The sequence below is a fragment of the Neopsephotus bourkii genome, unplaced genomic scaffold (assembly GCF_033783945.1).
Source record: "Neopsephotus bourkii isolate Nb327-2 ecotype Australia unplaced genomic scaffold, CSIRO-AGI_Nbou_v1 NB_1090, whole genome shotgun sequence".
Classification (NCBI taxonomy): domain Eukaryota; kingdom Metazoa; phylum Chordata; class Aves; order Psittaciformes; family Psittacidae; genus Neopsephotus; species Neopsephotus bourkii.
This window is the reverse complement of record NW_026901578.1, coordinates 269,690-280,397: the sequence shown is the minus strand read 5'-3', so window position 1 is coordinate 280,397 and position 10,708 is coordinate 269,690. Positions and strand designations below refer to the sequence as shown.

Genomic DNA, 10,708 nt, shown 5'->3' with positions numbered 1-10,708 from the left:
CAAGCTTTAATATATTAGTCTCCCTTTTTCATTTAGGACTGCTGCCCTTGATCTGTATTTCCCATTCCATTGGGTATCTTGTTCGACCCCACCATGTGTGTGTTACAGCACTCCCCAAGAGCTTAAAGAAATTAATCCAGTGCTAGAATAAAGAAACCTTGCTTAAATGTGGGACTAAAGGCATGCTTACAGTCTATATTTGCAATAGACCAGGCAGACGAGAGGGGATGGTGGGTTTCCATGTCCCCAGGTGCCACCTGGTGGGAGCACAATATGATCTCGGGAACCCTGATGGGCTTCCGGATGACCAATTCAAATAACTACACAAAAGAATCTCATCCAAAACAAAACTATGAACCAAAATACAATTCCCTTAAACATACACGTAAGCCTTTGTCCTTGAGCCAAAAAGTCGATTTTTGTGTGATTCTCAGGTAAGACAAAGAAGTTCCTGTGGCCTCTGACATGCAGATTGCAATGTCTCTACAATACAAACGTTTTGCACATTCTACCACACTGCTAAAAGGCTTGACCCAAAGCAGAAGTTTAACAGGAGCACAGTTTTCATGCTGTCCTTCCATTCTGCCTTTTGTAAACCCCACTGCTGGCAGGTTTTCTGCTTCCTGATGCAAGCCAATAAAAACCAAAGTCATCAAGGCAATAATCAAAGAACAACTTCACAGCAATCCCAGCTGCAATCCCAGAATATGATTAGAGAGCAATTTTAAGATTAGAGACTGAAGGACATTCTTTCTCTTCCTAAAACAGGACAGTATTCATCATGTTTCTTTTCTACCCATATTTTTTTCCCCTGTGTGAAAAACCTGAAGCCCTGTCATCTTCCCCCTTATTGACAGCATCTCCATTTTGAGGAGAAAAACGTCTCTTTTATCGTCTTCTTCCAAAGACATTTATACTTTCAGAAATATGAAATAAAGACCATACCTCAAGGACCGTGACTGTGATTGCCATGAAATCATGATTCCCTATACCATTCAATATAGATTTCCACTGAATAATCTTGTAGTTTATCTACACATGCATTAATCCCAAATTCAACATCTGGAGTGAAGATTCCATGTGTGTAAAACCCAGAAACCACTCAAGCTCATCTTGTGAGAAAGCAACAACAGTGAACCAAAGCAGCTTGCCATCACTATTACATTATCACACTGTACCAAAGGATCCAAACAACTCTTGCATTTGAACTCTAAAGTTAACTAAAATCCAACATCTATAACAAAACATGAACGTAGCTAGAATCCAAAATTACATCAATATCAATAAAAGTGGATGCTTGCACGCACCTACCTTCAAGATCTCGTCGCCAGAGTTTCTCTTTACACCTGAAAAAAAAGATGGAAAAAGAAAGCATTAGAGATGTCTTTTTAAAAAAGCTTTTAAAAATTGTATCAACTGGCAAATGTTTGGCTCCTGGTAATGTGAAGCTTCAGCCATAGATGCTTGTTGATGCATAAAGTTTAGTTTCTGGGACCAAATCCAACATCCCTGCAGACCTCCATACTGTATTTCTGACTTTAGTCTTTCTGGCCTCACTGCTGGCCACTGGGCAGCCTTGACTTTGCCTGCTGGAAAGAACATGTCCTTAGTCCCAGAGAGCTGAAAGCAAACCTTAAACAATCACTACTGCAATGCAAAGATAAAAGAAGATTCTAAATTACATTTCAAGTTCTTATTTGCTTAAATACATGGGCTCTTCCTACTGTTTATACTGTCCTAAGTTATAATATCTTACGTTGGTTTGATGGATTCCTGATGGTTTTATTTGTGACTGTTCTCATACCACCAAAGAAAAACGTTGTCAATATTTTAGTTATGCCACTTATAGAAAAGATAGTGACCAACAAAAGATTCTCATCTCAGTCCAGGTCAGCTGAAAAACAGGCAGCTAAGAAAAATAAAATCAGAACACAGGATCCTTTCACATGGGCCAGCAGACAGAGCCAAGAACAAGGAATCCTTATGCACACAAGGAAACTTTCCAGTGGTACAATACTTTGACTTCTAAAAAGACAAGCATCTTGCAAAAGGTTACTGCCTTTTTTTGTCTAATTTCAGGGATGTGTATTCTTATTTGGAGCCTAAAATGCCATCTGTCTAGTGATACTTTTTTACTGAAATCTGGAGGAGTTTTTATTAAGTATCTGGTATTGCACATTACTAAAAACAACGAAAAATAGGTGAAAGCTGTTCTTTGCAAACAAGGTCGTTGGGATCAGGCAGCAGCTACAGTGAGCCAGGAAATGAGGAGTAATTTACAGCAAATACAGTACAGCAGACAGCCTCCACTCTTGTCCTCCCTGGTAACTGCCCAGGAAAGGTACAAGATTTTACACTGCCTGCACACTCTGTGAGCTGCACACTGTTTGTACATGGTAGGGGTCTGTGAATCCCCCCTCAGAGAGAACCCTGGCACTTCTGGCAGCAGTTAGCTTTGGCAGAAGCGCTGATTCCCCAGATCTTTGCACAGGCCAGAAAAGGAGCCAAACCCCTCAGCAATGCTGATTCCTCTTCCTCTTTGTGTCCTGCCCGTAAAACCACTGACAGGCTGGGTGAGAGAGAGGGTGTGCAGGAGCTCAGCTCTTTTTCCAGTCTTCATCACTGGATCAGGTCACCCAAGGCTTGCCCTTACCGAGTCTCAAAACCCCTCAAGGGTGGAAATCCTGTAACATTCCCAGTAACATGCTCAGTGGTGCACAACTCCCCAGTGAAGGCCAGTTTAGAGGCACTGTCACCAGCACTGGGGTACTGCTGGGAAGCTGCTCCCTTCCCTTTTGCAGCTGCACTTTCACGCTGCACAGCTGTAATTTTGTCCTTTGCTTTGTATCGCATAATCTCGTATTTGTAAGGTTATAAAACCCCACAGTTAGAGTACAACAACAACATAAAGACATTGCATATGTTCATTTCGGCCATCATTATCAATCCCGCTGCGAAAGCGACAGACCTTTGCTTTCTCGAAGCTGCCTTTAGAAGGGAGTTCAAACCCCCGGCGCTCCCCAAAAGCCCGGCTCTGCCGCTTTAAGACCCGCCACGGGCGGGGAGGCCCGGGCAGCGACGGGGGAGAGCGGAGCTGCTCCGGCGGCTCCCGGCGAGGGGGACTCGCTCCCCACCGGGGATCAGATGAAGGCCATCACCTCAGCGAGGACCCAGGTAATGCCTCCACACAGCCATACAACCTCCAGAGCAAGGAGCCGTGCCCACTCTGTACAGTTCCTCCCTCAGCCTCTCGGAGGTACAGTATTTCCTTTTCAATGCAGCATATTGCCGGGGAAGGGTTGTGATTTTACTGCAGTAAGATGTTATCTGGAAGACAGGGATGCAGATTTTGCTCAGGGTATGAAATTCACACTGAATGAGTGCCATGTAATTCATCTGGCTGGTTTTCTGTACCTGCAGCAGGGATAGTGTTGTGATTTAAAAAATGATGACATATGCTGTAGCATGGTAACCTCTAGCTCCATGGAGGTATCCCAGAGGAGGAGAACCGTGCAAATCAAAGACAATGTGGAGAATTCATGTATATACAACTTACTGGTTTTAGTACCTATATTAAAGCAAACTGTACCCATTCAGGGAACAGTATTTTATAGTGTTCACAGTAAAACTGTGTTATACTCCTTGGCAAGTAAGTCTGATCTTTCATGCAGACTGATTCGATGTTATCAACACACTGCTGCTATTACAGATTTACATACAAAACACCTCTAAAACCCAACTGAACTTGGAAATAAAACAGCCAAACACTTTTTGGCCATCAAGCATTAAGAAAGTCAGGGTGAAAAATAGGTACTCTATCACCTTGTTTTACTTCTTGGGTATTGCAGAAATTCTGGAGGTTTATTTTAATCCCAGGCCTGGCTGCTGCTGCAGTCAGGGTGATCCCCACAGCAATGCAATGGCTGTAAACTAGACAGCTAAACCAGGTTTGTATTTGTGTTTAGCACGAAGCAGCCAATGTGTATTCATATAATCTTGTCACATCAGTTCTGCAGTACCCAGGCAAAAAAGGGTAAGCAAAGAGTATCCAGTGTTCACTTGTGGATTAGCCAAATCTAGATTCTTCACCAAAACAATGGCATGGTAAAAACACAGCACATCAGTATGTTATGGGGGTAAAATAAACTTATTCTACTTGTCATGTAAGATCTGAACTAAAGAGCTGATGGCATTGTAAGAACCTACATAAAGCAGTAAAATATGCAGAAGAGCATGTTTTGTTTCAAGTGCTTATGGCATCTTCACCACTTACAGTAAAACTCAGAACTGACAATCTCAAACCTCATCAACGACGAGGTCACACAAAACCATGATCATGCAAGCACTCCGAAGTGCTCCTGCTGTTCTTTCCAACTAAATATTGTTATGTATCTATTTTATTTTCATTATTTGACTGTATTTTTTAATATTATCATCTGTCTTTTGTACCTGCTGTAGACAGAAGAAGCTACAATTAAAAGAATGGACAAAGATGCAGAAGCATTAAAGGCAGCCCGAGCAGAACTCTGTGAAGCGAGGCGGCAGTGGCACCACATGCAGATCGAGATCGAATCTCTGCACGCTGTGGTAAGCACCATAACATGAAACTTGAAATCTGAAAAAATTACACCTATTTTCTCTTGGTGTAAACTACATCACAATTCTGTTTCTGTAACAGTCATGTCCACTATACTGCAGAAGCAGAATACACACAGAAACACGCAGCTTTGGGGTGTACTTTCAGCTCGTCACACAGAGCCTGCACTAGCAACAACCCAGTTGTATGTTCACATGCCACCCAACAGGCATGTTTGCATGTTTTCACGCCAGCCAAACATAGATTTGCATGATGCTCGGTTCTCAAGCTCCCAGTCACTCTGCCTAACCAATTCACACCAGGTTTAGAACTAGTTTTGAATGTGTGGGCCACATCTATCAATTCATTCATAATAAAGTATGGCAGCCATTTACTGAATTCAGTAATACAGACAAGCTACGAGACCACACAGGCTGCCCAGGTTTCACACAGTTCTCATATGAATATTGTTTTAACCGTACAGGTAAAACCAAAACTCTGTAAAATCAGTGGCAGTGGATTGCTGGTACGACAGCAGACTGCATTTACTGTTTTTCATCCAATTTTATTACAGATTTTACTGGAAAATATCTCAGTAAAAGTATTATCTTGAAAGCTTTACTCCTTTTCCTACAGAATATTCTTAGAAACTGATGTAAAAATACACAGATTGCTAAGGAAAAGTCCATACAGCATCTTTACACATATAAATCTTAAAATTTTAAAGAGTTAAATTTCACAGGAAAGGGGTTTGGAACGTTCGCTGCGTGCCACAGAGCAGCAGTACCATATGCAACTACAAAACTTGGAATCTGAGGTTGAATGCTTGGAGAAAGAGCTACTGGAAATGAGAAGAGGTATTGAGAAACAGCTTCAGGCACATGAAATTCTCCTGAACACCAGGATGAAACTGGAGGAAGAAATAGCAACATATCGCAGCCTGCTGGAGCAAGAAGAGAACAGGTACTTGTTCAGAGGAAAAGTACTCAAACTGATCTTCCATTTCAGAACTTCTCATTGAAATAATCAGCAGAATTGTAAATACATCAATCAATCATTACAAAACTACACTATAAAATCCTTTAAAATGGCTTCATTGTTGCATTCATGCTTCCTGGCACTCAAAGGACCTCCACAGTGCACTGCAGGGTAACAGCACACTCAGTGCATCCTGACACTTTGTAGCCCATGAGCTGTCTGCTGTGGGCTGTTTGCCTCAGAGCGTTGATGAAGCAAGTCCACACACATGAAGTTCTGGGACAGGAGTTTGGCTCATCATGTGACAGATGTCCATTTGCACGTGGAGTTCATACTACTCAGTATCACTCAAAGCATGTGAAGGCACACATCAGGATCTGCCTCCTAGTGCCATTTTGCTTTGGTGGTAACTCCTCCTGCCTGCCCCTTCCCCAGAGCACACATACCACTGTTTCAGAAGGCAGACACAAGAGAGGAGGCAATGTAGACATAAGCAAGAAGGAGGATACGGAAAAGGCAAAACGCTTAAAATAGCACATTTCACATTTGGTACTAGAATCTTAACAAAATGAGATACACAATTCTGAATCTTTCAGTCCTTCCCACAGCAAATGGAGTTTCAGTCCAGGAACCTCACTCACACTTTTGCCTAAGAAGATTCCAAGCAGGGCAGTCAGTTTCAAATGTAATGTTTACAACTGTGAAAATACAACTCGGTACCAATATAACAAATAACTCTTCCTAGCACACAACAAACTGAAAACTGTCACTTTCTTCAATTCTCTACTCAGAATGAGAAATCCCAACAGTTACATCACTCAAACACAACTTCTTGGGGCTCTCATATTTTTACATTTCTCATAGCAATTCATATGACAAGCACTGGGTTAAAGTCACTCACTATTATTAGGAGACTGTCATGATTTTTCTTTCTGCAGGTTTCGCTGCTGTACAGCTGAGCAGAAGGATGACAAAAAGCCCACCACCAGCAAGATTGCCTTTACACTGCCTTCAAGTGAGTTTTTAGACACTTTCCCCTTAAGGAATTATGGCCCTAAAGGAAGTTACTCACTGCTGACAAATGATGGGATATTACAACAGGATCTTCTTCCAATGCAGCAGGACAAAAAATACCTTTAGGTCCTGCAGCCTGCCCAGTGTATCTATGATTTTTTTACAGGTGGTGTAAAGGAGCATGAAACTGAGAAGCTGGAAGTGCTGACAAAACAAGCAATCCTAGATGGAAACATTACAAAGGGAAGCGCTGAAGCTCATGGCACTGTACAGTAAGATAAACATAAGTTTAACAAAATAACAATTGAAAGTAAACGGTGGGCAGTAGCTCTGACTTGTTCTTTACTTAGTAGCTGCTGTATCTCACCATACAGCCAAGAAGATCTAGAACAGTGATTGTTCTTGAAGGTGTATTGAACTGCATATATTAACAATACATTAAATTTTAAAGTTCTTTTTATTGGCATTTACTTCCTAAGTTAACAATACCATGATGATGCTTCCAATCTGTAATTTCTATTTCTGCTAAGAATGAAACTATAATAATTCATCTAGTTAAGGCTAAAAGCAATAGAGCCCAGACCATGTTCACAAAGTCCCCCTGGGGCATTTATGCACACAAATTCAGGCTTGGCTGCTCTGACTTGCTATTTGGAAACTCCTACTTTTCACCAGCTACCAAACAGGGAACAGAGAACTTGGCTCCTAAGCAGCATGTGAAGGGCTGTTACTATGTGTTATTCACCTTAAATTACTTTAATAGTTTGCCTCATCAGTTTTTTTCCCCTGCTGTTCTTTAAGCTCTTCTGCAGACTTGAGTTTAAAGTTACATTTAAAGCTAACTATGGTGTCCTGTGTCACCAATGCTTAACTGTGATCAGCTGCTGAAAACATGTAGAAATTCAGATTAAAAATTAATGCCAGCATGCACACTCCCGTGCTGAAGCCCATTCTCATACACCAGCTTTGATCACCTTAGTTAGATTTCTGAGGTTTGGATCTGAACTACATTTTTCTCCTATTTTGAAGGCTTTCAGATGCACGAATTCTGCCCACTATAATACGGAGGTTTCTTGCAGAGCTTTTGAGCTTGGATTCCAGACTTTCTCCTTGGAAACAAACTGCCTGATGTGTTCAGAGCAGTGGGTTTGTATCCATGCCTACTTAAAAGTACAAACCCAAGAATATAATGAACCCTCACCCTTTATTTGGCTTTTCTGGAGAGTGAATCTGTGAAAAAAAACCCAAACAAAAATTCCAGTGTCTTGGTACCCATCTAAAATAATCTGACACTTCATTATGCAGTTTCAGCAGCCCTGAACATGGAGAATTCATATTGTTTAAAAGATCATAAATACATTTGCTCTGTTGTTTCAGGACAGAAAAAGTGGATGAAGTCATTAAAGAATGGGAAGGTTCTTTCTTTAAGGACAACCCTCGTTTAAGGAAAAAGTCTGTTTCATTGCGCTTTGATCTCCACCTGGCAGCAACAGATGAAGGATGTTTACACACTAAAAAGAAAACTCTTCCTGACATCGAAGTCAGGCTGGTAATGAGGAGATCTTGCAGTATTCCTTCCATCAAACCTTAACTGATAGCAGATTAACCCAAAGTTCATTTCCAACAGGCTCTGGAAATATAGATGGACTTACACAGCCTGTATCCTGCTACAACCACAAATCTTACTAAGTACTTTGATTAATACAATAAAACCATACAAGTCTTTTAAAAGAAAGGGAGAAGAGCTAGGGAGTTAAGATTCCAAGAAGCCTAACTTCTACTAGTTTTATACTCTGGGTGCAGCAGTTCAGAGGAGGCCACGAGGATGATCAGCGGCAGGAGCACCTCCCATACAAAGACAGGCTGACAAAGTTGGGGCTGTTCAGCCTAGAAAAGAGAAGCTGCGTGGAGACCTCAGAGCAGCTTCCAGTATCTAAAGAAAGCCTACAAGGATGCTGGAAAGGAACTTCATCAGGAACTGTAGTGACAGGACAAGGAGTGATGGGTTTAAACTTGAACAGGGGAAGTTCGGTTTAGATCTAAGGAAGAAGTTCTCCCCTGTGAGGGTGGTGAGGTGCTGGCACAGGGTGCCCAGAGAAGCTGTGGCTGCCCCATTCCTGGCAGTGTTCAAGGCCAGGCTGGACAGAGCCTTGAGAGATATGGTCTAGAGTGAGGCATCCCTGCCCATGGCAGGGAGCGGAACTTGATCTTAAGGTCCTTTCCAACCCAAACCATTCTATGATTCTGTGATTATTGTGGTTTTGTAGAATTTCACCAAATATTGCAAAACTTAAACTGCAACTTTATACTTCAATATATTCTGCCTTTGTAAAAGAGAACTTGTTTTCTCTTTCTAGAAATGAAAAATACATATTTTATTCTCTTAATTATTCAGTACTGACTACATAGAATGACTGATGAATCCTTGTAATGATTTATATCACAACTGTCATACTTCTTGAAATATATTTTAAAATAACACTTTCTAACAGCATAAATGACATAAAAATATGCTCTTAAAGGAATTTTCTTTTAGAAGTGGCTGGTACTTTTAAATTGATTTTTAAGGCAACAGCTGAGCTAAAATGTCTTTCAATTACATGACTATACACATATTTTTAAGAGCATTGTTACAAACCAACAACATTTGAGCCATATTGCTCTACTGGTTTTGAAGCAGTAATTTCCACTGAAAATCAACCAGTCTCTTCTGTGTCCACACGTATCTGTACAATTTTCTTAGCCACACCAAGTCAAATTCTCCTCTTTAATTATTCAAATATAAGGAGACAACCCATTATCTCAATGCTATTTAATTTTGTTTCTTATAACAATGGAATCTTCAACAGATTCCTCTCCTGACAGATATTATATGTCAGTTTTGCTCTTGACCTAGTACATGTAACAAGTCACTATTATGCCAGAGTACAACTATTATTCCTTCAAATTAAATGGACTAAATAAGGGCTGCATATTCAAAGTAAAATTCTACCATACCCAGTAAGTATCCTCCACTCCTACACAGAGCAGCAAATACAAAGTACAGTAGATGATCTGGCATCCGTACACAGAAAAAAAAACAGAAATGCAAACTCAGACATATTTCTTTATAATGTTTTGAGCCAAATTTCCAACAAAAATTCAAATAAAATTGTATTCAGAATGATTGTGTATGTGGATTTTGAAGAGGCATGGATGTCACCAACTCACCCAACTCACTGGGATTGAAGGGGCTTAGAATCTACAGAGACCACGTAATGGATTTGCTGGATTCACAGCAGCATGCGAGAGATTAATTAAAGTGACAGCATTTGCCTTATTATTCACGGCATGTGTTACACTGATACTACAAATTCCTTCAGTGATAATTTATGCTTCTATCTTTTGTTAATGATAAGAACAATGTATTTGTATTTTCAACAGTTCTAGATCTGCTGTATGAAGCTGTTTATCATTAACCTTAATACTGATCTGGTGTTATTAATACTTGAGTAATTGGCATCCTGAATGTATTCGCCTGCTCTAGTATTTTAACTATGCAGCTTTTTTTTTTTGTGCTTATACTCTGTACGTTTTACAGTACTTGAATTTAAACTAAGTTTTAATTGCTTTAAGGCACTTTAAAACAGGGATACAAATTTACCAAAGTAAATTATAGTCCTACAATAAAAAAGTATTAAATTTGAGTTTGCCCATGCATATTGTGCGAGTTTTAATTTGCATACCCTAAAGGGAAAGTAACAGAGAAATATAAAATAAAGGCCACAGACAAGAAAATCTGTAGCACTGCAATCAAGCGTTTTCTAAGCTCTCCTCTACAATCAAAAGACACAAATTCCCTAAGAATCTTTATCATAACATGTGAGTGTCCTGCTACAAAAAGTACTCTTTTCCTGTAAATCCCATAACCCTCACTACATCTCAAGTCCTCTACATAGGAAAAAGTATTCACAGTAACACTCACCCTGATCTTACGTCACTTTAGAGCTGAATTAAAATAATATAGAACGGAAGCTTGATAATATGTCAAAGAATTCGGTTCTGTACTGCCAATTCAATTCAGAGCAGCTGAGCTATTGCCATCTCATACCTCCAGATGTCTGGCATAAAAGCAGGTTTCACTGTCTCAACCTACTTTCC

The 10,708-nt window shown here is 40.3% G+C and overlaps 1 protein-coding gene across 1 annotated transcript; it reads left to right on the top strand.

Annotated features, from left to right (window-relative positions):
- The first annotated feature begins 3,073 nt into the window (after positions 1 to 3,073).
- On the top strand, positions 3,074 to 10,254 carry KRT222 (keratin 222). Its single transcript, XM_061362187.1, has 6 exons — positions 3,074 to 3,174; positions 4,459 to 4,587; positions 5,319 to 5,539; positions 6,493 to 6,569; positions 6,735 to 6,840; positions 7,946 to 10,254. Exons 1-6 carry the CDS (start codon positions 3,145 to 3,147, stop codon positions 8,157 to 8,159), a joined length of 777 nt encoding a protein of 258 aa, XP_061218171.1. The 5' UTR covers positions 3,074 to 3,144; the 3' UTR covers positions 8,160 to 10,254.
- The last annotated feature ends 454 nt before the right edge of the window (positions 10,255 to 10,708 follow it).

Excerpts from the sequence above, each read along its gene's own strand:
- KRT222 (XM_061362187.1), top strand. The coding sequence starts at position 3,145 with ATGAAGGCCATCACCTCAGCGAGGACCCAG. Across the intron at positions 6,570-6,734 it reads TGCCTTTACACTGCCTTCAA|GTGGTGTAAAGGAGCATGAA; the intron begins GTGAGTTTTTAG and ends ATTTTTTTACAG. Across the intron at positions 6,841-7,945 it reads GAAGCTCATGGCACTGTACA|GACAGAAAAAGTGGATGAAG; the intron begins GTAAGATAAACA and ends CTGTTGTTTCAG.